Source organism: Amblyraja radiata, chromosome 1 (genome assembly GCF_010909765.2).
Source record: "Amblyraja radiata isolate CabotCenter1 chromosome 1, sAmbRad1.1.pri, whole genome shotgun sequence".
Classification (NCBI taxonomy): domain Eukaryota; kingdom Metazoa; phylum Chordata; class Chondrichthyes; order Rajiformes; family Rajidae; genus Amblyraja; species Amblyraja radiata.
This window is the reverse complement of record NC_045956.1, coordinates 73867303-73894460: the sequence shown is the minus strand read 5'-3', so window position 1 is coordinate 73894460 and position 27158 is coordinate 73867303. Positions and strand designations below refer to the sequence as shown.

The window sequence follows — 27158 nt, the reverse complement described above, 5'->3', positions numbered from 1 at the left end:
CTATCCATGTACCTGTCCAACTGTATCATGGAGTTAGCAGCCTGCAGAATGGTCCAAACTCGAAACATCACGTATCCATGTTATCTAGAGATTCTGCTTGACCCACTGAGTTACTCCAGCACTTTGCGTCCTTTCATATCATGGAGTTACCCATTTTGCGCTATCAGATCTATTGTAAGTATATGCCATTTAGCACGATTGTAGAGCCACAATTCACACTAGAGATTATCCTCAGTGTGAAAACAGAACTTTATCTCCACGTGGACAATGCCGTCATCATTTTTCCCAGTATTATCACGGACATGTTCATCTGCCACTGATAGACACAAAGTGCAGCGTGTCAGGCAGCATCTCTGGAGAAATAGGATGGGTGATTTTTCAGGTCGGGACCCTTCTTCAGACACCGATACTTCTGCCACTGACAAGTTGGTGAGGGAAAGCTCAATGGGTTTACTACTTGGCCTTGTCTTCACTACTTGCCACAGACTTGGTCTTTGCCAAAACATAAATTGTACATTGAATATTGGCAAATTTCACTACAACACCACTCCATTCTCAAAATGGAAAATATTATTTATCATTCTTTCATTTACTTAAAGTTTTATTTGGAGAACGTCCCTCTGGAATACACTGTGAGTAATTGAACATTAATGCACATCAAGTAGCTGACATTTATGAATGTCTGCCCTCGCATTTATAAAACACAATGTGTTCTAAAATCTGTAAGAAGGAACTACAGATGCTGGTTTAACCTGAAGATAGACACAAAATGCTGAAATAACTCAGCGGGACAGGGAGCATCTCTGGAGAGAAGGAATGGGTGAAGTTTCAGGTCAAGACCAGAAACCCAAAACGTCACCCATTCCTTCTCTCCAGAGATGCTGTCTGTCCCGCTGAGTTACTCCAGCTTTGTGTCGATATTTGTTCTAAAATCTAACTGGCTGAAAACAACAGATTGAAACTCCAGACTGCATGAACAGTGTGAGAGCCATTAGTTCTTATACAAGGTAATGATTCAATCCTCAGAGTGAAGTTGCTGGCAGGCCAAAAGCCCATCTCATCCCTTAATTCCAGGTTGTCCCCATTTTACTCATTGGATAGCTGCACAATAACATTGTCCTGGCATCCAAGTCATATCTGGAGGAGACCAAGTGGACGAAGCAAAATAGAAGTTTGCTGACATTGATACCTTCACTGTGAACAGAAACTGTTAGACAGCAGTTCCTGATACTTGAAATCAGACCACTGCTTCCTCGCAGGAGCATAGGCTTGCCACAGAAATAGATTCAAAATGCTGGATTAATTCAGCAGGTCAGGCTGCAGGTCTGGATAAAAGGAATTGGTGACTTTTTGGGTGTAGATCCTTCTTCAGACAGAGGGTCAGAGGAGAGGGAAACTAGAGGTATGAAAAGGTACAAAGAACAAATGAATGAAAGATATGAAAAGAACAAATCTAAGCCAGCAATGATCATCAAAGGAAAGGTGGAGCCCACAATGGTCCATTGGTGGCTGTGGAAGTGGTAATAATGTAGGCGTACGAACAGTGAAACTAAGCAGAATGATAGTGAGACTAGTTACATGACTAGGGTGGGGAGGGACAGAGATAGGGAATGCAAGGGTTACTTGAAATTAGAGAAATCAAAATTCATACCACTGGGTTTATAAGCTGCCCAAGCGGAATATGAGGTGCTGTTCCTCATATTTGTGTTTCGACTCACTCTGACCTAGGAGACGACCCAGGACAGAAAGGTGAGTATGGGAATGGGAAGGGGAGTTAAAATCATTTGGCAACCGGGAGATTGCATAGATCTAAGTGAACTGAGCAAAGGTGTTCTGTGAAATTGCCACAGAAATTACCTCTCACCGGCTCCTCTCATCTCTCAGCGCCATCTGGACAGGGTAATGGATCTTTGCCGGTCACAGTCATTGGCCACAGCTTTTAATTCTTCCTACGCAACCTCTGGCAGCAGGCCCAATAAACGGTGATCGTGCTTGACACAGTCTGCTGAGTAAGCTGGAATGTCCAGAGAGGGAGAGGACAATAGGGGAGATGTATTCAGAAATGCCTATCCAAATAGCAACAGCTTGACGGAACAAGACATTTCTGTTTGTTTCCTGGCCTTCTGCCGCCTGCTTCCAGTTTAGATCCCTGACCTTCACTGCTGGCAGCCAACACAGATTTCCATTGGAAGGTGGGCTGCAGATCGCTGTTCCAACCACAGTCCCATCACAGCTTGCTACCAGTCTACAGACTTGACTCTCAAGTAATGATGCAGTCTCGCCAGATTGTTATGCACTGAATTACCAGAGTTTACTGTAGATAAGTTTGATCTCAGTACAATTTGTAACTGGTCCAGTAGTTGGTGAATTCAACAACATGCATCTGTAGCCAGAACATGTTGTTATTTCATTCAGGGGTTTTCCCAGCTGAATTCCTCATGTGGGGATAGACATTTACTTTGATAGAAATCAAATATTTGAAATCTATGATGCAAACATAATAATAAAGTCTAGTAATTTAGCGTTATTTTTATTAAATATAATATGGCACTCAAAATTATGTAACTGAGCATTTTTGTCATCAGAAACAAGAAAAATGTTTTGTTCATCTATGCCACAGAACTCTCTCTATTTCCCATTCTTTCCTCTTCACAATATACTGACGTCTTATTTTGTCATGGAACTTCCTTGCTAATATTTCACCAGTCAGACTTATTTTCTCTTCCTGCCAGCAGCTGCCACATGATATCTGTCAAACTCTACAGCAGCTGTGACGGAGAGAGATACTATCAGGTTGCGTCAGTGTACCTCACACTCGTGCATGTTGTTGCACTGACCAGATCAGCTGCGGCAAGTTATTCCTCAATGCAATTCCAACCATGCCAACACAACTTTCACTCTTTCAGAGTTAATTCCACCACAGACAACATAGGGTGAGTGTGGCTCAGACACTGACATGCACATAAACAGGTCGTACATGGGTGTCAATGTTAACCCTCATTGTAGGGATTAAAGATTAAACTGTACTCATTGGTAAAACTCTGTAGACAAGCAGAACAGAATGCAGGAATTAGAAACCAAGGTTAGCCCTGCTCTCCCATTGATCAGGACCAGGGCTGATCCCTTGCAGGCCACTATTTTTCTGCACTATCCTAGTGAGATGGAAGAATGGTATAAAGAGGAAGTTCCGTGGCACAGTTGAACATGAACATTGTTTTGGTTTCTGATGACAAAAGGTGTCCAGTTACATAATTATGATCACATTTCAGTCTGCCATATTATAATCTATTTAATTATGAAAAAACTATTTCCTTTACATCCAAAACATGTTTTTATTTATTTTGTCACTGAAATCAATGAGTCAGCCTGCATAGCTTTCCAGGCAGAACATTCCAAACATTCACTCTCCCCTAAATGAAGAAATTATTCCTCATCTTAATGCTAAATGGCCAACCCTTTATTCTGAGATCGTGACCCTGGTTTAGATTCATCTGCCAGGGGAAACATTCTCCCGAATCAAGCCTATTGATCACTCTAAGAATTCTTTTGATTTCAATGATATCACCTCTTATTCTTCTGAACACACAGAGAATATAGGCCTAGCCTCCTCAAATCTGTTCTCCAACAACAAAGCCTCAGAAGCCAGTCTAGTGAATCATCATTGAACTCCCTCTCTGGCAAATGATAAAGTTTAAGGTAAAGAGTGTCAACCTGCAATGCAATATTCCAGGTGTTGTGTCACCAAGACCCAATACATTTGCAACACAGCTTTACAAATGAACTCAAGTCCCCTCACAATAAAAGGCAACATACCATTTGCTTTCCCAATTGTTTGCTGCACCTATGTGTTGGCTTTCAGTTATTCATTTACAAGAATGTCAGGACTTTCATATGAAGAAAGACTGGATAGACTCGGCTTGTACTCGCTAGAATTTAGGAGATTGAGGGTGGATCTTATAGAAACTTACAAAATTCTTAAGGGGTTGGACAGGCTAGATGCAGGAAGATTGTTCCCGATGTTGGGGAAGTCCAGGACAAGGGGTCACAGCTTAAGGATAAGGGGGAAATCCTTTAGGACCGAGATGAGAAAAACATTTTTCACACAGAGAGTTGTGAATCTCAGGAACTCTCTTCCACAGAAGGTAGTTGAGGCCAGTTCATTGGCTATATTTAAGAGGGAGTTAGATGTGGCCCTTGTGGCTAAAGGGATCAGGGGGTATGGAGAGAAGGCAGGTACGGGATACTGAGTTGGATGATCAGCCATGATCATATTGAATGGCGGTGCAGGCTCGAAGGGCCGAATGGCCTACTCCTGCACCTATTTTCTATGTATCTATGTATCTATAAGAACACCCAGGTTCCTTTGGATATCAATATTTGCCAATTTAAAAAAAACAACTACTTTTCTGTTAAGTGCTCTGATTTTAACGCGTTCACATTATTTCCATGTTATATTACATCTGTTGTGTTCTCATGCAATCAACTTGCCAATAGATTGAAGCACCTTTACATCCTTCTCCCTACTTACAACTCATCCTAGATTTGTTCTCAAAAACAAACATGGAAGTATGAGATGTAGTCAGCTCAGCCAATGCATCAATATAGATTATGATCGGCTGCACCCCCCTAAAGTACCAGTCATTGCAGTACATTACAAGTATTATCCAATTCCCTATCCCTGCAGGTACATTGTCCCTACTTCAATGTTGGACAACCTCTGTGTGGCTCCATATCAAATGTTTACTAAAACTCTCAATCTCGCACTAGTCTTTAGACATACATCAGGGAAGCAGGCCCTTCAACCCACCGAGTCCACGTCGACCATCGATCACTCCAAGCACTAGCACTATCCTACACACTTGATACAATTTACAATTTTTCCCAAAGCCAATTAACCTACAAACCTGTATACCTTTGGAGTGAGAGAGGAAACCAGAGTACCTGGATAAGGGGAAATGTATAAACTCTGCACAGACAGCCCCCATAATTAGGATCGAGCCTGGGTCTCTGGCGCTGTAAGGCAGCAACTACCGCTACACCATGGCTTTTCCTTCTCTATTCCACTGGTCACATCCTTAAGGATCTCCAGGAGATTAGTCAAACGTAATCCACCTTTCATAAATGCATGTTCATTCTTCTCAATCCCATTAGTCGGGTTCTGGGTGTTCTATTATTATACTTTCATTATAGAATCCAGCATTTTTGCTGCAACTAATGTTCAACTATAGGTCACTGTTCATTGTTTTTATTTATTTCTTCCTCCTTTCTTAAAGAGTGTGGCCACATTTGTGTGACCCTCCAACTGGCAAGAACGATCACAGAATAAGCAGAATGAGAAAGATAATAACCAGAGCACCCATTAACTCTGCAATCACCTCTTTCAGAACATTGGAATGCAGATGATCAAGTTTTTTGGACAGACAAAATGCTGGAGTAACTCAGCGGGACAGGCAGCATCTCTGGAGAGAAGGAATGGGTGACATTTCGGGTCGAGACCCTGCTTCAGACAAGGTATTTGGGACATATCAGTTTACCGTCGCACCAATTTCTCCAGTATTAATAATCATTTCTCCCAGTTCCTCATTCCCACTAAATCATAATGATTGCAAGGAGTGGTTTTGTAAAATTTATTGTATCTCAATTCAGTTGATGATTATAAATAACTCCAATTGTTGCCTTTGTGGCTTCTGACATCATCACAATCCAGAAATTAAATTACCATCTCCAGACCACTCGTAAACATCCATTAGTGGTCACATTGTATCCATGCATCGTAGCTTCTAAAATAGAGTCAAAGTGTGCACCCAAGCACAATACTTGTCCTTAGTTTTGGATCTGAAAGTGTAATTCCAGGAGTAAAGAGACAAAAATTTTATAATCAATCATCTCAGTAGCAATGTTGTAATAAGTCAGGGGACCACTATGGCAGCAATGGAATTTCTGAGGTACTGGCTGTTAGACTTTTTATTTCCCAGTTTAGATGGATTTACAAGATTGTTCTGGCCCCCCCCCCCCCCCCCCAGTTTGTTTCACAGGATGCAGCTCTCATCAGGAAGACCATCATTTATTGCTTCAGCTTCATCCATCCTCGAGTAGTTAACAGCAACTCACTTGCTTCATCTTGCGTAGTCCATCGAGTGGGGAGTTTCAGAAATTTCTCCCAGATATTATGAAGCGTTGCCAATATGCTTCAAAGAGAAAAATCATGCACAATTCAGAGTGGAATTTTGCAGTAAAGATGTCCTTGTCTCCAGGAGAGTGAAGGTTTTGGAAAATGAAGGCGAAAATAGCTTGGCATTTGCTACACTGCGTCTTGCAGATAAACAGGATTGTGAGCACTCACCCTTCATTTTACATACTTCTAAACACTTTATTTGAGTTAACAGAACAAATAGATATTATTGGTAAAATATATGGAAATGATCATCATTTTAAAAGGCCATAGATTAGAAAGAACACAGTGCCACATTCCATTATTTAAAATGGAAGAAATCAATAGGTGCTCCACTGCGAAGTCACCAATTTAAGTAAATACTACTGGAGGCATTGTCACTAAGTTGAAATTAATTTCAGCATCTTTCTACTATTTCTTTTTCATTCTGCGTTTATACAGCTAAAATTATCATTTTCACATGCAAATGTCAGTTTAACATTAGATTGAAATACACCAAATGATCTAAAGACATTGTATATAAATTCAACCTTGGTTGCACAATGTTAGGGTGGTTACCATTTATTTATGATTTTCAGTTTTGATGAATTGAGTTTTGGAAACAGAATATCACACACAGCTGTCTGCACCTCACACATTTAGCATATGCAGCCATGGGTGACTTGCAATCCCAGCAAAACATCAACCCTGAAGATTGGAATCTACTATTCCTGTCCCTCTAAATTGGTCTCAAATGTGAATCTTGGTTTGGCACAATGGTAAAGAGGAGGCCACATGATTTTCACATGACAATGAAACTGTGAGCCAGATCAACATACTGCAACTGATAACATTATTGCTCTGCAATAAGAAATGAGGAGAAATCATTTTAATTAACATCTCAAATTAATATTCCAAATAAGGTGAAGTGAAAGAAAGTCAAGCATCAGCCGACTTTACTCTGGAGAATGAGATTTTTAATTAGGTACACCTTTCAAAAATGTTACGCAGTTTTAAAACTTTGAAGGTTTCTGCCGGTTACATTCTATTAAATTTATAACTGATAAAATAAAATACGATAGTGGCATTTAAATGACTTTTGGATAGGCACATGGACACAGTGGGAATGGAGGGATATGGATCAAGTGCAGGCAGAGGTTAGTTTAACTTGGCATCATGTTCGGCATGAACAATGTAATGGGGTGAGGCCTATCTGAACCTGTATGTTGTATGTTCCGAACAATTCTTTTCTTTAAAGAGTTACAGGTGACACGTATGATTTCAGCAAATAGCATTACACATGAATGCTAAAGTAGCAGTGTGTTGTACTGGTAGGCAATAAAAATAAGTTTCAGAAGTGGAGTACTAAATGTGGAGTACACTCATATACAAATGTAAAGTATGAAAGTAGAATAGGCAGCCACTACTGCATTATGCACTGAGCACTACAGATCTTGGAAGTATTCCTCAATGCATTCCTCATTAAAGGAAATGCAGATCTAGACAATTAAAAATTTAAACATGCCAAGTACGAAGAGAGACACAAATCCAATGTAAACACTTGTTGATGTAAAACGTAACATTTTAATTTAGTCTACAAGCAAAACATTCCCCCCCCCCCCTACCCCCCCCCCCCCAGAAGTGACAACACTGCATGGAAGACAGATTTAGAAAATGGGAAAAACACTGGGCCTGACACAGGGTCTGATTTTAGTGGCCAACACTATAAGTACATTTTCATTTGCTGGCTGCCTCCCAGCTTCACTTCTAATAGCCATGGATCTATGTTGCAGTACAAACTTCAGTTCAGGACTGACTGGAATTCTCAGACTGGAGTTTACCTGGTCCGAGGAATAGAAAATACAAAGGTGAAGCAGGTTTCTTGGTGCAGGGTGGTGAAATTATAACTACAACTAACCGTGCTGTAGTGCTGTAGTTTAGATATACAGTGCGGACACAGGTACTTCTGCCCATGAATCTACACCGAGCAGCGATCCCCGCACATTAACATTACCCTACACATACTATTGATAATTTTACATTATACCAAGCTAATTAACCTGCAAACCTGTACGTCTTAGGAGGCCCGGTGTGAAGCCTGATGTAACAGGACAAAATCAAATATTTATGTTGTTGGCAATAAAACTACGCACCAAATGTTTTAATATGTAGTCCAGCAGACAGTGCTTCCTGCCAAAATAAACAAATTATCCTTTTAATACCCAATATGGAAGGTTTCCCATTGTTAACCAGGGCACAGTGACAACCAGAGTTTACATTTTGCCAACACTTCAAAAAGAACATGTAAGTGGTCTCCCAGCAACAGCTGGTGTCATAAACTGGAGTGTGTGGATAGGTTTCACAGGCACGTTGTCAATAATCAGGTGTACGTCCCCAACATCTCTCTCAGATTTTGATACCACTTCTTTGCTGTCACACCGCTTGTCCAAGATCTAGTTTCAGTGGAACTGCAGTTTCTTTCAATCAAGCATGAAGACGACTAAATCTATTATCTTCAGCACAAGTAACAGACTCTGTATCCTCAGCTCAGACTCCAACACTCCCCAGGCCATTTCCTCAAGTTGTAAACGGCAGCTTGCAGTACTGCCTTTCCTCTTCACTTGAAGCAAATTTCCAACGTAATGTAGTGTTCCTGGTTCCCCCACACCCCAAAGTTTCATTAGCTCTGCAACCTACCCACAGTGTAGGTTAATGGTTAAAAAAAAAGTCACAGGGGAGTGATGGGCATGTTTGAGAGAGGATAGGTTTTATGGATCCAGAGACATGAGGGAAAGGGGGAATGAGACTAGAGTTGAGGCAAGTACCCACGGGATAGACTGTCTTCCTTCTGTATTGTTACAGAAGCTCCACATTTGAACTACAGCTTGGCCCTTCCTTAGCTGTAACCATTTTGTCAAAATACCACACAGATGGATGGGAAATTGTATGAATTGACCAGAATCTCAATTGGACCGCCATATAAATAGTGTGGTTACAATATGGAGTCTGAGGATGGTTCTCCTATGACCAAAGTTTATTTCCTTAGTGTAAAGAGCTACAATAACGCACAGTAGTCTTTACTGCTTTTATTGTTATAACTCACATTCATTACTGCACTAGCTGTACGTGGTCCGTCACACGAGCTAGAGAGAGATCAAGGGGTGGGGAGGTTACATTTATACTTGGGATATAGGGAGTGGTTAGTAGTGGTGAGGTCACTATGTTAAAGGAACATCTACATCCTTTCCCTTGGAAACAAACAATACAGTAGTGACCTAGGGACCACGTCTCATGCGCTACGAGCAGGCAGGCAAACAGTTAAACAAACAGAGGAGCATACAGCTAAGCAAAATCACCATAACGAACCGGCGGCTTAACCAGTCGACCGGACCGGGTCCGCAGCTCGCCATCTCCTCCCTCTACAGGAAGAGCAGCAGCCGAGGCGGGGAAAGGAGCCGGGGAGCCGGGAGTAGAAAGAGCAGGCGGAGGCAGAGGCGGGGAAATAGCGGCAGAATCGGGTGTACGGGCAGGCGAGCCAGGGGAAGCAGGCGGCGAGTGAGGATGAGAGAGCTGGGAAGGCAGGGACCGAGGCATGCGAGGGGCGGCAGGCAGTGTTTCGGGCAGGGGAGGGCAGAAGGGGACAGCGGGAGGCGGAGGAGGCTCGTTGACGGGACGGAGATGTTGGCGGGTCCGCCTGTAAATTGTGCCGTCGTGGTCGACAAGGTAGGAGCGCGGCGATCCAGCATCACCGACAACGGTGGCAAGCTTAGAGGGACCGGAGGGGGACTGCATCCGGACGACTTGGCCGGGGAACAGACGCGGAAGGGGGCGGCATGACCGGTCGTGGGAGCGCTTCTGCACTTCGTGCTTGTGAGCAATGCGCTCCTGGACAGCAGCAGGCTTTAGGGGAGAAGGCACGAGTGACCGCTGGGTGACAGGGAGCGGAGGTCTCGTAGTGCGAGACATCAGCCGGTTGGCTGGCGAGCCCAGGGCAGGGTCGCGGGAGATGTTGCGGATATTAAGAAGAGCTAAGTAAAAATCGGATTCGGACACTCTACAATGTTCCAGCAAGTCCTTGGCACTGCGGACAGCGCGCTCCGCCAGGCCGTTACTCTGCGGGTATTCAGGACTGCTGGTGAAATGGCGAAAGTTCCAGCTGGCAGCGAACCCCCGGAACTCGGCACTGGTGAACTGGCTGCCGTTGTCAGATTGGAGGGTAGCCGGGGAGCCGAAGGTGGCGAAGTGGCGGCGCAGTTTCCCGATGACGGCCGAAGAGGAGAGGGAGTGCAGCTGATCAACTTCGAACCAGCTGGAATAGGAATCCACAAGGACCAGAAAGTGCTTTCCACGCCACTCGAAAATGTCAGTGGCGAGGGCCATCCATGGAAGTTCAGGGGCAGGCTGTTGCAGAAGTGGCTGGCGTTGCGGACGGGGAGCAAGGCTATTGCAGGTAGCGCAGGCGGAGACCCTGTCCCGGATGTAATCGGCCATGCCGGGCCAGTAGAATTGACTCTGGGCGTGTGACAGAGTGGCTTCGGCCCCAGGATGACCGCGGTGGGCGGATTCGAAGTAGTGAGCATGCAGCGCAGCGGGCACGACCACTTTGTGACCCTTCACCACCACGCCGTCGTGCAGGACAAGCTCATCGCGGACCAGGAAGTACGGATCAGCACCGGCAGGTAGAGATGAGCGACGGTCTGGCCAGCCCTGCCTGATGACGTCGGCAAGCTGCTGCAGGGCAGGATCCAGGGCAGTGTGCTTGACCAGGGATTGCATCTGCTGAGAAGGCACAATGTTAAGGTTAAGCACCATCAGGTCGGAGGACTCGTACGGGTGACGGGCAGTGGATACCAGGGGTGCACGAGACAGCGTATCGGCCACAAACATGTCCTTGCCCTTGCGGTACACAATCTGAAAGGTGAAGCGTTGAAGCTGCAGCATCATACGCTGCAGGCGGGATGAGGCGGCGTGAATCGGCTTGTTTAGGATGGTGACCAGCGGCTGGTGGTCAGTCTCGATAAGGAAGTCGTTTCCCAGGATGTAATCCTTGAACTTCGAGCAGGCAAACACCACGGCCAGGAGCTCCTTCTCGATCTGAGCATAGCGCTGCTCAGCAGGGGTCATGGTGCGGGAAGCGTAGGAGACGGGTAGCTGCAGCTTGTCGTAGAGCTGCAGGCAGGCGGCACCGAGGCCGAACTTCGAGGCATCGCAAGTCAGAACGATGGGGCGCTTCAGGTCGAAAAATTTAAGAGTAGGTGCTCGGACCAACTGGGACTTCAGGGCTTCGAAAGCCGACTGATGGTGCGGGAACCAAACCCAGGCAACGTCCTTCTTGGTCAGTTCCCTCAAAGGAGCGCTCATTTCGCTGAGGTCGGGGATGAACTTCCCCAGGTAATTGACCATGCCGAGGAAGCGCTGCAGGCTTGGCACGTCGGCGGGCGAAGACATACTGGAGACGGCAGCAGTTTTCTGCGGGTCGGGCTTCAGACCGGAGGCGGTGAAAACGTGCCCCACATACGTGACCTCCGGGACGCGGAAACGGCACTTCTTGGGGTTGAGCTTGAGGTTTATATCGCGAGCCCGGTCGAGGACCAGGCGAAGGTGGAGATCATGCTCGGCTACGTCCTTCCCGTAGACCAGGATGTCGTCCACGATTATGGCACACGGCAGACCGGCAAACAGCTGCTCCATGGTCCGCTGGAACACCTCGCTGGCGGAGTTGATCCCGAATGGCATGCGGAGGAAACGGAAACGTCCAAAAGGCGTGCTGAAGGTGGTCAAGTAGGAGGATCGCTCGTCAAGCGGTATCTGCCAGAACGAGCTCTTGGCGTCGAGGACAGAAAAGACAGTGGCCGGACCGACCTGTGCAGCGACGTCCTCTACAGTTCGCATAGGGTAGTGCGGTCGTTTGATCGCCAGGTTCAGGTCCTTGGGGTTGATACAAATGCGGATTTCACTTTTGTCCTTTTTGGCGGCAACGACCATGGTGGAGACCCACCGGGTGGGATCGCTCACCTCTTTGAGAATGCCCCAGGTGACCATGTCGCGCAGCGTTGATTCCACCTTGTCCTTCATGGCGAAGGAGACGCGGTGTGGCGGGCGGATCACAGGTTCAACATCGGGGTCGACGACAATCTTGTAGCAGCTGGGCAGCTTGCCCAGCTTGTCGTCGAAGCGGTCGGGGTATTCCAGCAGGGGGTCCATGAGGGTCCGCACCAGGTGTATGTCACGGTGAAAGGAGACCAGGCCGAGGTCCTGACACGCCCGGGCACCCAGCAAGGTGACGCTGTCAGAGTCTAGCAGATAAAAAGTGAGGGGCCGAGAGGCCTTCAGGATCTTGCAGTGCAGGGTTGCCTTTCCCACGGGAACGAGAAGCCCTCCCCCGTAAGCATGTAGGCGGGAGTTGTCAACAGTGACTTTCTCATCGGTCCTAATCTTTTTGAATAGGCTTGTTGACATTACATTCGTAACTGCCCCCGTGTCTAGTTTCGCAGTGAAGGTCGAACCATTAACAGTAACCCTAACCGAAGGGTCTGCTATCAGGGCATGTGCATCTAAGATCGAAAAGATGCCCGCCTCCCCTTGGGAGGGGGAACTAGTATCAGACAAAGGTAAATCTTCGGGCTCGTGTTGGGAATCGAACTCGCTATCAGCCTGTGCAATGTTGTTTAACATTCTCCGTGGTGCGGGGACTGGCCTGCCCTTGGAGCGGCAGGCTGCAGAGAAATGGTTTAATTTTCTGCAAAAGTTGCATGTCTTTCCCAACGCTGGGCACACATTGAACTGATGGGAGGAAAAGTTACAGTTAGGGCAACGCCGTGGGCTGGCGACGCCGGGTGCAGGAGAGACCTGTTGCCGTGGCGGGCCAGTGTTCCGCCGGCGGGCGGTAGCACTGGCAAAGTTGATGTCATGACCGGCCGGCGGCGAAGCCGAGTCCACCGCCTCAGCCATGCGGGCGGCGTGTAGAGCCTCGTCTAAGGACAGGTCGGGCTTACGCAGAAGTTCAGCCCTAAGCTTATAGTCTAAAAGGCCATATACAAGAATATCCCTGGTCACTTGGTCTGGTGTGAGAGCGTCCAGGCGACAACGTCTGGCCATGTGTCTCAACGCGGCGATGTAGTTATCAACGGACTCGCCAACGACCTGGCGCCGATTGAACATCTTATAACGTGCGAGAATACAGTTAGTGGGGACGTCGCACATTGCGGTGAATTTAGCCATAAGACATACCGGGTCTCGCTCATCTTCACCCGCAGCATAGACAAACGACTCAGACCGTTCCAGGGCGGCGGGGCCGGCAATGTTGAGGAGTAGGGACGCCCGCATCTCGGCGGTGGCTGCGGGATGGGCAATCGTCACGTAGTGCTGAAAGTCGCGTCTAAAGACATCCCAACGGTGGGCAATGTCCGAGTCGAAGACAAGAGGATCAGGTTTGCGGCACGAGGTAGCCATGGCACGAGAGGTAGAGAAGGGTAGGTTACTGGGTCAAATAAAAAAAACAGGATAGCAAGAGAATAGGAGACGTAGAGACGTAGAGCCACTATTGTGACACCATGTAAAGAGCTACAATAACGCACAGTAGTCTTTACTGCTTTTATTGTTATAACTCACATTCATTACTGCACTAGCTGTACGTGGTCCGTCACACGAGCTAGAGAGAGATCAAGGGGTGGGGAGGTTACATTTATACTTGGGATATAGGGAGTGGTTAGTAGTGGTGAGGTCACTATGTTAAAGGAACATCTACACTTAGTAACCCACATTTTCCACCATCCACGATGAAAATTCAGCCACGTGATAAATATTCTCCACATGCCTGAACGAATGCCTATTAGTCAGCATTGGAGAAGTCCAACACCATCCAGGAGAAGTAGACTGCTCGATTATCCCCCCCCCTCCCCACCACTGTCCTTCCCTACTTGAAATGCTCATCATCACGGGCCATTGTGTGCACCGTCTTCAGAATGCACTGCAGTTACTTGCTTAGGGTCCGTCCAACATCTCCAAAATTCACGATCTCTTATCATCAAGGTCAAGGATAGCCTACATTCCTATAATTTGGAAACATGCCCTTCGGCCCAAGTTGCCCATGCTGACCAAGATGCCACATCACAAGCAGTTGACCCACATCCCTCCAAACCTTTCCCACCCATGTGCCTATCCAACAACCTTAGCAAGTACATGGGAATGCAGCAGATTTCCCTCTAATTCACATATAACCCATTTCACCAATCCTTCATCGCTTGATCTCACTCCTGTACATCATTGTCCAACGAGAAGGAGTGCAGTGAATCAAAAAGGTGATGGAACAGCAATTAGAGTCAAACAAATACAACAGAACACTCTACTCAATATCCACCATGCTTATGTGCTGACAAATGAATAAAAACAAGGTTCAGGGGTGAAATTTAACGAAAAACAAAAGGCAACAAAGATTCTGTTTAAAATCGACACTAGCAGGAAAATCAAGCAAGCCCTTGGGTGTTTTATAATTAATCAAAATGGAAAGAGATAAAGGAACAAAAAGACCACTGGAAATTAAAATCTAAGAGCGGAGGTGAGAGATATTTGTTAAGTTATAAATGAAAGCCTTGCCCTGTCTTCCAGAAAGAGCGGCACAATATAGACATTGACATAATAGAGGAAGATTGTGAAATGATGAACAGAGAGAAAAGACACATCAAGGTGTAACATTTACCAGGTTTGGATAAAATGTATTCCAGGCTCGTTGAAGAAGTGAGGAAGGAAACAACACATATTCTAACTAGACGCAAAATGCTGGAGTAACTCAGCGGGTCAGGCAGCATCTCTGGAGATAAGGAATGGGTGACGTTTCGGGTCCTTCTTCAGACTGATGTCAGGGGAGGGGGCAGTACAGAGTAGCAGTTTAGAATATAGTCGGAGACAGCAAGACTAGTGGGAGAACTGGGAAACGGGCGGGGATGGAGAGAGAAAGCAAGGGCTACCTGAAGTTAGAGAAGTCAATGCTCATACCGCTGGGGTGTAAACTATCCAAGCGAAATATGAGATGATGTTACTCCAATTTGCGCTGGGCCTCACTCTGACAATGAAGGAGGCCCAGGACAGAAGGGTCAGGTTGGGAATGGGAGGGGGAATTAAAGTGCTGAACCATCGGGAGATCAGGTAGGTTAAGAGGGATTGAGCGGAGGTGTTTAGTGAAATGATCGCCGAGCCTGCGCTTGGTCTTGTAGAGAAATTGACTACTGGAGCATTGGATACAGTGGAGGAGGTGCAAGTGAACCTTTGCCTCACCTGGAAAGACTGTTTGGGTCCTTGGATGGAGGGGGGAGGTAAAGGGACAGGTGTTGTATCTCCTGCGATTACAGGGGCAAGTACCTGGGGAGGGGGTGGTTTGGGTGGGAAGGGACGTTGATCAGGGAGATTCGGAGGGAACGGCCTCTGCGGAAAGCAGAAAGGGATGGAGATGGGAAGATGTGGTCAGTAGTGGGATCCCGTTGGGGGTGGCAAAAGTGTTGGAGGCGACGACTGATGGGGTGGAAGGTGAGGCCAAGGGGGCTCTGTCCTTGTTACGAATGGGGGAGGGCGAGCAAGAGCGGAGCTGCGGGATATTGAAGAGACCCTAGTGAGACCCTCATCTATAATGGAAGAGGGGAACCCCCATTTCCTAAAGAATCAGGGGATCTCCGATGCCCTGGTATGGAACACCTTATCCTGGGCGCAGATGCGGCATGGACGGAGTGATTGGGAGTAGGGGGATAGAGTCTTAACAGGATGCAGGATGGGAAGAAGTATAGTCAAGATAGCAATGGGAGTCAGTAGGTATGTCGTAGATGTCGGTCAATAGTCTGTTTCCTGTGATGGAGACGGTGAGATCAAGAAACGTTAGGGAGATGTCGGAGATGGTCCAAGTGAATTTGAGTGCAGGATGGAAATTAGTGGTGAAGTTGATGACGTCAGTGAGTTCTGCATGGGTGCAGGCAGTAGCACCAATGCAGTCGTCAATGTAGCGGAGGCAAAGTACGGGGATAGGGCCAGTGCACTCCAGGAACAGGGATTGTTCGACGTTTTAGACACAAAAAGCTGGACTAAATCAGCTGGTCAGGCAGCATCTCTGGAGAGAAGGAATGGGTGATGTTTTGGGTCGAGACCCTTCTTCAGACTGATGTCAGAGGAGTGGGCGGGACATATTCTAACTACCCTTTCCAATGCTCTGGAGCCACAGGCTGGTGGTGGGGGACCACAGTGTTGTACATATGGTAGCATTATTTATAAAAGAAAATCAGTAAAAGAGTAAATCCACCCCAGTCAGCCCAATGTTGGTGATGAAGAAATAGTTGGAAAAAGTTTTCGGGAGCCAGCATATATCAGCAATTAAGGAGACACAGGTTAATCAAGCACAGTCAGCATTGGTTTGTTCAGGGAAGGTTGTATCTGACTAACTTAATTGAAATGTTCTTAAGGATAGAGAATTTGAATAACATGCATTGATTTTAGAAACACATTTGACAAAGTCCCATATTGATCAAGAGAGTAAAAATTAATAGGGGATGCAAGGGAAGATAGCAAATTAGATTAACACTTGATTCAGTAAGAGAAACCAGTTAGAAACAGAAAATAGGTGCAGGAGTAGGCCATTCGTCCCATCGAGCCTGCACCGCCATTCAATATGATCATGGCTGATCATCCAACTCAGTATCCTGTACCTGCCTTCTCTCCATACCCCCTGATCCCTTTAGCCACAAGGGCCACATCTAACGCCCTCTTAAATATAGCCAATGAACTGGCCTCAACTACCTTCTGTGGCAGAGAATTCCAGAGATTCACCACTGTGTGAAAAATGTTTTCCTCATCTCGGTCCTAAAAGATTTCCCCCTTATCCTTAAACTGTGACCCCTTGTTCTGGACTTCCCCAGCATCGGGAACAATCTTCCTGCATCTAGCCTGTCCAACCCCTTAAGAATTTTGTACGTTTCTATAAGATCCCCCCTCAATCTTCTAAATTCTAGCGAGTACAAACCGAGTCTATCCAGTCTTTCTTCATATGAAAGTCCTGACATCACCGGATGTGATAATAGGGGTTTCACAGGTACACGGCTTCTTATATCTCATGATGTGCATCAATTACGCACAGAATTGTACATAATTCTGGGATGCTCGAATATCAATTTTGCTGCCTGAGGAAGGGTCTCGACCCGAAACATCACCCATTCCTTCTCTCCAGAGATGCTGTCTGACCCGCTGAGTTACTCCAGCATTTTGTGTCTATCATTCTGGTAATAGAATTGGCTGTTTGTTGTGCAATAAAACTCATGGGATGGAGAAATAAATTAATCAACTAGGTTCACATGTACAGAAGTGCAAAAAAAATTAGAGGGAAATACAAGGTAATCATATGGAGACATCAAGCGAATGCACAAAATATGATAGGGTAGTGAAAAGAGTCAGGAACTGAGAGATCATGAAACGCATGTCCATAGATTATTGAAGGTACTTGAACTGGTAAATAAGTTAGTTAAAGGAGGATTGGTGGATACTTGCCATCATTAGTTAAATCATATTAAATAGCATAAAACACTAAGTAGGCTGCAGCTAAATTGCTGAGCACAGTTCTACTCACCACTAACGAGATGTGATAGAGGGGGTGCAAAGGGCTCTTACAAGAATGTTCCCAGGACTGGAAAATTATAGTTATGAGGATAAACTGACCAGGCTGGGGTTGTTTTCTTTGGAAAAAATGAAGTTGAAGGGAGATTTAACTGAAGCACACAGACATACAAGGTGTGCAGGAAGGATCTGCAGATGCTGGTTTGCCTTAACATAGTGAGCAAAAAGGACTAATTTCCCTTGGCAGATAGTTAGATAACTAGGAAACATGGATTTAAGTTAAGTTGGTAGAAGGGTTAGAAAGGAGTTAAGGATAACATTTTTCATCCAAAGGGTTTCAGGGCCAACAGCCTGAGAGAATGGTGAAAGGTGAAACCTTCATCACCTTTTAAAGATATCTAATACGCCCTTGCAATCTGCCAAATCTATGACCTCTTAAGGTCCCAGATGGAGAGCTAGGATACGAGTGTTACTGAAATAACACCATTCTTGCTTGACATGGAAGACATGGGTCAAGTGGTCTCCTTCTGTCCTCTACATTACACGATTCAGTCCATCCAGAAGCTACTGTACTGGGAACCCAGAGAACATCAACTTAACTTCATTTAAATCATATCTCCTGCCAACAAAAATATTTTGGAGAAGCTTTTCTTTTCCTGTAGCTCTAGATGCATGGGGCGGGGGGGGGGGGGGGGGGGGGGGGGGGGGGGGGGGGGGGGGGAAATCAGACTGTCACAGCACAATGGTCATTCTCTGGTTTTGGGCCTGATAAACAACGCAACAAAATAAAATCATTGTGTCTGTTTGCCTTGAACACCAACTTGAATCCGGTACCTCTAGTTACATTTATGCAAGTGGCTCGGGTGTTATGTGAGTTACACCTAACATAACCTACACAAGTGATTAGGGCAAGTTATTTTCCTGAGGTTAGTCTCTCAGGGCACCAGCTGGAATCCTTGGCCTCTCAATTAACAAACTCATGAATGAAAAACAAAATAAACACACCACAAGTGGATGAAAATAGACACAAAATGCTGGAGTAACTCAGCAGGACAGGCAGCATCTCTGGAGAGAAGAATGGGTGACGATTCGGGTCGAGACACTTCTTCAGACTGAAGGGTCTCGACCCGAAACGTGACCCATTCCTTCAGAGTTACTCCAGAATTGTGTGTCTATCTTCGGTGTAAACCAGCATCTGTAGTTCCTTCCTAAACATTATGGATGAAAATGTGTTGTTCAAAGAAAAGCCAACATATAAAATCATTTAAAAAGCTGAATATTAATGCATTTTCAGAAATGCTATCAATGGTATCAACCATAAATAAAGACCAGTTACATCTGGGATTTTGAGACAAACTGGCCAACAGGACAGTGCTGCTCTACAGTAATCTCCACAGGCAAATGGGCTCCATGTCTCCCATGTGAAATCACAAGTCTAAGCAGACAAACAGGGAGCAGGCTCTTTACTACTCGCAGCTGACAGTGATGTATTATTGCCTATTTTTACAACTCTAATCTTTGGCTGAGTGATCATATCCTGTTAGAAGTTACACTGCTTCAAAATACCAGTGGCCTGTTGGTTTTATGACTGTACAGTGCTGCTTGCTGCTCATTCTTTGAAAGTTTGACCTTCTACTTCTGAAAGCTATTTCATTTCTCACGGGATGATAACTAAGATATTTCTAAATAAGCCTTCACACATATTTCCAGGAAGAGGTTGTAAGGTTGTAGATCTGCTAGAAAGTCACTTGGATTTAGGCTGATTAATGAATTAACACTGATAACTAAAGCTCTTATAAACGTTCATCAGGAATGCAAAGTGAGATGTAGTGTTGAGAAAAAAAACATAGCTGCAGAAGTAATCGCTATATTAAATTAAAAATATAAAGTGCTGAAAACATTTATAAAACTCAAATATTCTTCCTGTGCTGAAATAGGCAAGAGGACTGCTGGAAAATAAATGAGAATATGAAGTTCTGCAAGTGGCTTGGAAATGAAGGAATGGACACAATGACAAATATTCTGAAAGGCTATTGCTTAGTGTTGTCCAAGGAGAAACGGAGTCTTCATTCCAAAAATGTACAAAGGCAAAATATAAGAATTTAACATAAATAGGAAAGATGTTCTGCACAAGCTGAGAAGAAAAAACAAGTGTTTTTTAAGGATTCAGGGAGGTATCAATAACATGATCTGATGTTCACAAAACATCATTAAAGTACTGCAATGCCCAAGGTGTTCCACAGGAAAGATTTCAAACGGAACATGACACCAAACCAGATAAGGAGATATTAATGACTGGAAGCTTGGTGAAAATGACAGGTATTAAAGGAGATTCTTGAAAGCAGGAAAGGGGAGTGGGAAGATGGAAGATTTAGTTCCAAAGCTTAGATTTATGGCAGCTGAACAGCCACCAATGTCGGAGCAAATAGATGTGCAGGAGAAACCATACTGGAGATGCTGAGAGTGAAAGAGCAGGAGGAGATTACAGCACCGGAGAAGGAGAAGGACCTGGACAAAGGTGAAAGGGTTAGCGTGAAGGCACTGAAGAGCCAATGCAGGTCAGCAGGCACCTTGCAATAAGGTTGGCACTGGGTGGTGAAGGTCTCTGGGTCTTCATGTGGGGAATTGCCAATAGTCCCTGATGCCAGCATTTCCCAGGGGAAATGTAAGCCAATCCCTCCCACTGGTTTATTTCACAGAGAGCTTGAAAGTCACTCAGGCTGGTTCAAAGAGAATTGGATGTCTTACCAGTCATAATTGATTACGTTGACCATCTGATGGAGAGCAGCAATCAACAAAATCAATGGTAATAGTATGTTATCCATGTGAACAGTAGAGTGTTGTCATTAAAATTCATTATGTGTCTTATCATATTAACCCTGGGCTCCATCTGATTCTGGTTATGGAGAAACTGGGGCAATATTGAAGTGCTGGAGGCAACTCTAACCTCATTATCAACTAGGAAAAATAGCAGCCAGTATGAAGGTCTGATGTAAAGACCCTTTAACGCTTCTCAAGCTGCCAACAAGACACTCACCCGGCAGAAGAGTTGAAGGGTTTTCTAATCCTACTGTGGCATGTGGAACCAAGGCTCCAGAGGCCTGTGACAATATTCCTGACCTTCCTATAAGGATGAGCAGTAAAGAAGGTGCCTAATGCACAACTTCCTGCACAGCAGCATCATCAACCAAGTTTAACCCTCTATGCGTCCTTTTGCAATTTGCAATCCTACCTTTACAATTTAATTACGAGATTCATATTGCAAGATAGTAACTCAATAAAGTTTCGACATGTTTTGCATCAAATTACACAGAACACAACTTGGACATACTGATTCAAAAATACCCTAGACCGGCAATTTCAGGAACTGCATTGCGGTTATGTCTCGTGAGAACTTCCACCATTGACCTTTCCAGGATCTGACAGAGCTTCACAAAGTAGAAAGTTATTATAGCAGTCTGCTCATCAACACCTCTGCTGACGATTTCAATGTATTCCTGACAGCTCTATACATGAGAAAGCTCGATCAAGGGATTATTACATTAGCCCAGTCTGCTTGAATGTTGATGCTAGGATTTATGCAGGTTACATCGCAACAGACCTTTACAGAATGCTATGTTTTAAAAGCAAAATCCAGCAGTCTATTTACCAGCCATTTTATGTTAAAGTTTTACCAGAAGGACAAGAGAAATCACAGATTTTCTCAGCCGACCATAGTCACAGCCAGAAGAACAATACTCCTTCAAATACTCCTTGATTCTCTATCCATGGAAAATCATACTATCTGTTATTCTACTTAGATGATGTCTTTACTCCCACCTGCAGTTAATTTTCATTACTTAACCACATAATATAAAGAACAGACTTCAAAGTATTGGCTGTATTCAAATTGTCAAGATGTTTGCAAGTAGAAGAATTTATGTGGGAGTGTTGGTCCGAGAGGCATCCAGGATGGGAGGTCATTTCTGCATTAATTATAATCAAATTGCAAAGACATTCTTTATTGTGCATTTGCAGCTTGATTACAAAAAATGCACAGAGGAAATATCTCTGTTCCTTCCACCACCCCAAGGTTGTTCACCACAGGCAGCTTCCATAGACAGCGACCAGTGGCTTCCCCCCCCCCCCCCTCTTATTGTTGGCAGAGCATCTGGGACATGTATCATGTGCAATGATTTTATCCGGTGTGCAAGAAACTTGTATTGAAATTACATGAATTTCAGCTCCAATCTGCAGAGGAATTGAAGTATCCATCGTGTACTTCAATCAGTAGCCTCTATAGGCGAACAAAAGCAAGAAGATACGGTTTTATTGCTATTATTATCAGTATGTCCATTCATCTGTCAATTCATCCCTGCCAGCTAAATCAAAAACGTATCTCAATGAACTGTACAGTATTTGTCAGAGGTTGTATTTGCAGATTATCCAGTTAATAAGAGGCAGTTTGATTTGCTTTATATGAACATGGACTTGGTATGGGTTTATTATTGTCACATGTACTGAGATACAGTGAAAGGCTTTGTTTGTGCGCTATCCAGTCAAAACGTACTATACACGAGTATAGTCAAACCATGCACAAGTGCAACCGGTAGTGCAAAGAGAAATATGCCAGAGTGTAGAAAATAATGTTACTGTTACAGTTACAGAGAAAGTGCAGATAACAAAGTGCAAGGTCTGCAACGAGGTAGGTTGGAAGATTGGAACTACAGCCTATCCTATGGGATGACCATTCAGTAGTCTGATAAAAGCATGAAAGAAGCCATTCCTGTGTTATGCATTTTCAATCCTTTGCATCATCTTTCTGATGGGAGAGGGAAGTACAGGGAATTAACAAGTATAAGTGGTCTTTGATTATGTTGGCTGCTTTCCCGAAGCAGCATGAAGTGTAGATGGAGTCAATAGGCAGAGGCTGGTTTGTACGATCGACATTCACAACATCTGCAATTATTTGTGGTCTTGGGCAAAAATGTTGCCAAACAAAGGTGTGATACATCCCAATAAGATGGTTTTTAAGTGCATCTATAGAAGTTGGTAAAAGTCATTGGAAACATTTCGTTGGAGACTTGTAGGAGTTCCTGGTTCACAGCCTCTCAAAATGGAGAAAGAGAATTTAGCATGGCATGGAGAATCTTGAAACTACTTGTTGGGAACACCCAGAAACATCAAGTACATTGGAGAAGGAATGCACCTCTTCCCGAAGTATCCATCCACCAGCTCTATCATACTCCTCCTGACTCATCTGAGCATAGTCTGCAGACCCTACATTGGCTGCTTAAGCCACCTCAGAACCTGCCGATCTGGAGTCGAATTGAGTCATTCTCGGCCCCGAAAGACCCCACTTACAAAAGTCAATGTGAGCGCCGGTAAGTTTAATTAATTTCAACTTAATATTTTCACACTATGAAAATGTGTCACAAAGTTTACTTCTACACAACCTTTAAAAGCAACTTAATCTCTGATGAATTACTTGAAAATGATAAAGGACATTTCATTATTCTTACAATGCAGTTTCATCCCAGCTGTTATCAGGCAACTGAACCGTTCTCTCACTAGATAGATTGTGGTCCTGTTCTCCAATCTACCTCATTGGAGACCTTGAGCTATCTTTAATCGGACTTTACCAGGCTTTACCTTGCTTTAAAAATGTGTTGTACCATTTATCCTGCATCGGTACACTAAGGATGGCATGACTGTAATCATGCATGGTCTTTTCTTAAACTGGATAGCACACAAGAAAAAGCTTGTCACTGTTCCTGTACATGGTAATCATATATTAAACTATATGAACCAAAAGTATCAGATATAATTGTGTCTCATCCGCTTTGATCTTCTGATGGAATGAACTTACTTTCCTCATGTACTCCTCATTTAGTGCAAATCCTGTGGATGTCAGAGTTTGTACTGGATTAGACACAACAAGCTGGAGTAACTCAGTAGGTCAGGCAGCATCTCTGGAGAAAAGGAAAGGGGTGACGTTCGGGTCGAGACCCTTCTTCAGACTGGTATTAACCTGGATCCACACTGGATCACCCTGCACAAAGATTGCCACTTTTTAGTCAATCTCCATCTAGACTGAAATCAGGTAACTTGCAACTTAAGAGTTTATTTGATTAAACCGATGCCCACTTGTCTGTTGTTACATGCAATGTATTAACTGAACTCTCACTACCTTCACTTTAATCATCGCAAACCAGCTCCTGTATCTGTCAACTTAATTTTAGTCGCACTTTATAATTGTTTCCTGCAGTTTCTCCCCTATTCATAACCTTCCCTTCAAATAGATTTGTACTAATTTTTCATTTTATTTCTGCTGTCAACCTTCCAACTACGTTTTAATCTCATAACAGAATCCTGCAGTTGTTTAGGAAAGTTTCTTCATTGGATTTAATTCATTATATAATTCTTGACTAATGCCAGCAAGATACTGTATTTTCCAAAGAATAACATGCACACACAGACTGCAACCAACACAGCAGGGTAGTGACTTGATACTTGTATTTACACAGGGCTTCTCTGCTATTATGGAAGCTATAAATTGTTAGCAATGAGTTAACACTAATTAATTGATAAAATCATATAAAGCTTTCGACAAAAATGCACTAAGTAAAATTTCCAGAATAGTTCTTAAAAAAACTAATTTGTTCAAAAACTTCTGACACAACACTACGTAATCCTGGGAGACAACTCAATTACTTCAACTGAGACACTGCTGCTTAAATATTAAATTCATATAAAGTCCACAAAAAATGCCAGTTATCACATATTAGGTTTCACCTCGGGTACTTACCAGTGGTCGGTTTTCATCTTCATCCTTGTAGTAATGAAGCTGGTCACCCTTCAGCACAAACCATCGAGTGTGCCAAGTTTTAACAAAGCCCCCTTGCTTTCTCAGCCATCCACATTTAATGACATTTTGCCTGGATCGGGCAGATTGGGGTCTGTCTAAGGAGCCACCGTGATCATCCATTATTAGACTGATGGATTTTCCTGATTAAAGAGAAATAACAGCCACTTAGGAGAGCATAAGTAAACATACATCATCTTGGAGTAAAGCACAGACTATTTTCTTTAAATTGGTGCATATCCATATATCTTGCTGCAGACTAAACTACTTCCTCACTGGGTGCCTGGAAAGGAGTTAAGCTTTGCTCAAAGGTTTATGGAAGGAGCTCCTGCCAAGAAAAACAAATGAGCAAAGACCTCTTCAACTGCACAATGAATACAATCTATTTTGTGTGACGTGATGAATGCCCATATTACAAAATCAATGCAGGATTATTTGGCGCTGTTCTATGTCTAAGGAGTGTGTTACACTCATTGTAAACACTTACTCACTAGTTTCTCCACAAATTGGATAGGCATTTCATCAAGTAGACCAATTCTTATCTACATTTCTATGAATATTTATGTAACACCAACGTACAGACTGGAGCAGGCTAAACATGTTCTGTGATCACCCAAATTATCTCACCAGTGATCGAAAAATGTTGCAGAGTAACTCAGTATCACTCAATTAAACTGAGTATTCCAAGTATGTGTATATTAATTTTGAATCTACCTGTTTACCACATTCATTACTTCATTGTTCAGGTTTTGTTAAAAGCAATGTCCACATACACGTTAAATGAGGGAAGCACTTGACTCAAATTACTTTTCTGAACCTACTCAATTCATTGAAATACAATTCAAAATTGTTATAAGAGACATTTTCCCCAAATGCAATACTGATAATTCCACAATACAAAGTGTTGGAATTAAATATATCACTTACTTTGTAATCATTTTGTTGACGCAATGACAATGCAATTGTTATGAAATATTCTTGATGGGAGAATATAAAATATCCTCTCTGGAAATTAGCACCAAATAACAAATATTTGTAAAAAAAAAAAGAACATCTGCAAAGGCCTCATCTCTGGAGAGAAGGAATGGGTGACGTTTCGTGTCTCAACCCGAAACATCATTCTGAAGAAGGGTCTCGACCTGAAGCGTCATCCATACCTTCTTTTCAGAGATGCTGCCTGTCCCGCCGATTTACTCCAGCTTTTTGTGTCTATCTTTGGTTTTAGCCAACATCTGCAGTTACTTCTTACCTGTATGCAAAGGGCTGACTTGCTCTGAAAATATCAGTTTATACATTCACCTCTCCACTAATTTTACATTCTGGGGTATTAGACGATTAATATAGAAAGGACGAGGTGCATCACTGAAGTAAAAACTGATGTTAGAAATACTCAGCAAGTCAAGCAGTATTCTGCAATGAGACACAGAGAGAATGTTTCAGATCAATAACCATTCACCAGAACTGAAGTTGAGAAAACAAATGTGTTTTAGGTTGCAAGGATGGAGAAGGCACAAGAAATACCTGTGATAGGGTGGAGACCATGGTTGTTCAGATGACAATATATCTGTTGTTGCTTTATTTATGTGTTTAAAGGAGCTCAGACAATAAAAACAAAGAACGAAAAACACTTTGGAACCAAGGTAGCAGAACATACTGTAGCAGTGGATTTTAAATGGATTTGGGAATTATGGCAGCAGACCTGTCAGCATCTGTGGAGAGACTATGGCTGAGTTCAGCTGATGGAGCCAACAACAAAACAGGGTAAATTCTAACCTAAAACTTAAAAATTGTTGAATGCAATATTTAGTTCTAAAGGCTACAACACAGTTTGAGATGATGAGGTGCTGTTTCTCAATGAAGGAGTTCAGTGTGTTCAATGTTCAGTGTGGCAGGCCAAAGAAGTTCTGGTTTGTAAATTTACTTAGTATGGTAAATAATCCCAGATGTAAGTTGGTAGTAGAAGAATGGAGGGCGGCGGTAATGGAGGAAGAGTTTGTTTATGGGAATGTGAGATAAAATAACTTACAGGGTAATAAGTGGGGGGACAGATTGAGGGGGATCACTATTCAAAGGCATAGACTTGATACGCTGGTGTCCATGTCACAGGAAAATGCCCTCTCAGGCCCCCAGTGCCCAATAATTAGCAGCAACAGATGGTGCTGACGTTAGAGATGTTAAGTTGTACTAGAGATCCTTGAAGATGGGTCCAGATCCAAGTAATATCCACTATCCATATTCCTTGCGATATTTGCTTTATAATGGTTCAAATCATTCAAGTATTCTCAGTTCATCCATCATTTTCTCAAAGTATTACACCACTATATAATGACTCAGGAATTATAATTAACGTCAGATCACTCGTCGTTGACTTTTAAGAAATGCCACCACCGAGACCTGGTGATCCCCATGCTGTCAACCAACTGCTGCCGGTTTCTCTTGGGGTCAACATATATACGACTTGAGATGTCCGACAGCCATGATGTCATCAAACTGCCAGAATAACCAGTCTCTTTAAAAAATCCCCACCTACAACATTTCAGAATGCAACAATTATAATTTTAATTAACTTTAAAAAAA

General features: G+C 43.8%; 1 protein-coding gene across 4 annotated transcripts in view; it reads right to left on the bottom strand.

Moving 5' to 3' along the window:
* Nucleotides 1-27158, bottom strand: part of arhgap24 (Rho GTPase activating protein 24) — a 472936-nt gene that overhangs the window by 352586 nt on the left and 93192 nt on the right. For 2 of the 4 annotated variants that reach the window (XM_033024165.1, XM_033024156.1), the window contains exon 2: nucleotides 24525-24724. In XM_033024165.1, the coding sequence (XP_032880056.1) occupies nucleotides 24525-24704 (180 nt within the window). In that variant the 5' untranslated portion in view covers nucleotides 24705-24724. Of the gene's footprint in view, nucleotides 1-24524; nucleotides 24726-25830; nucleotides 25966-27158 lie in introns of those variants that run through there. The other 2 variants (XM_033024147.1, XM_033024174.1) reach the window with 2 other exon arrangements.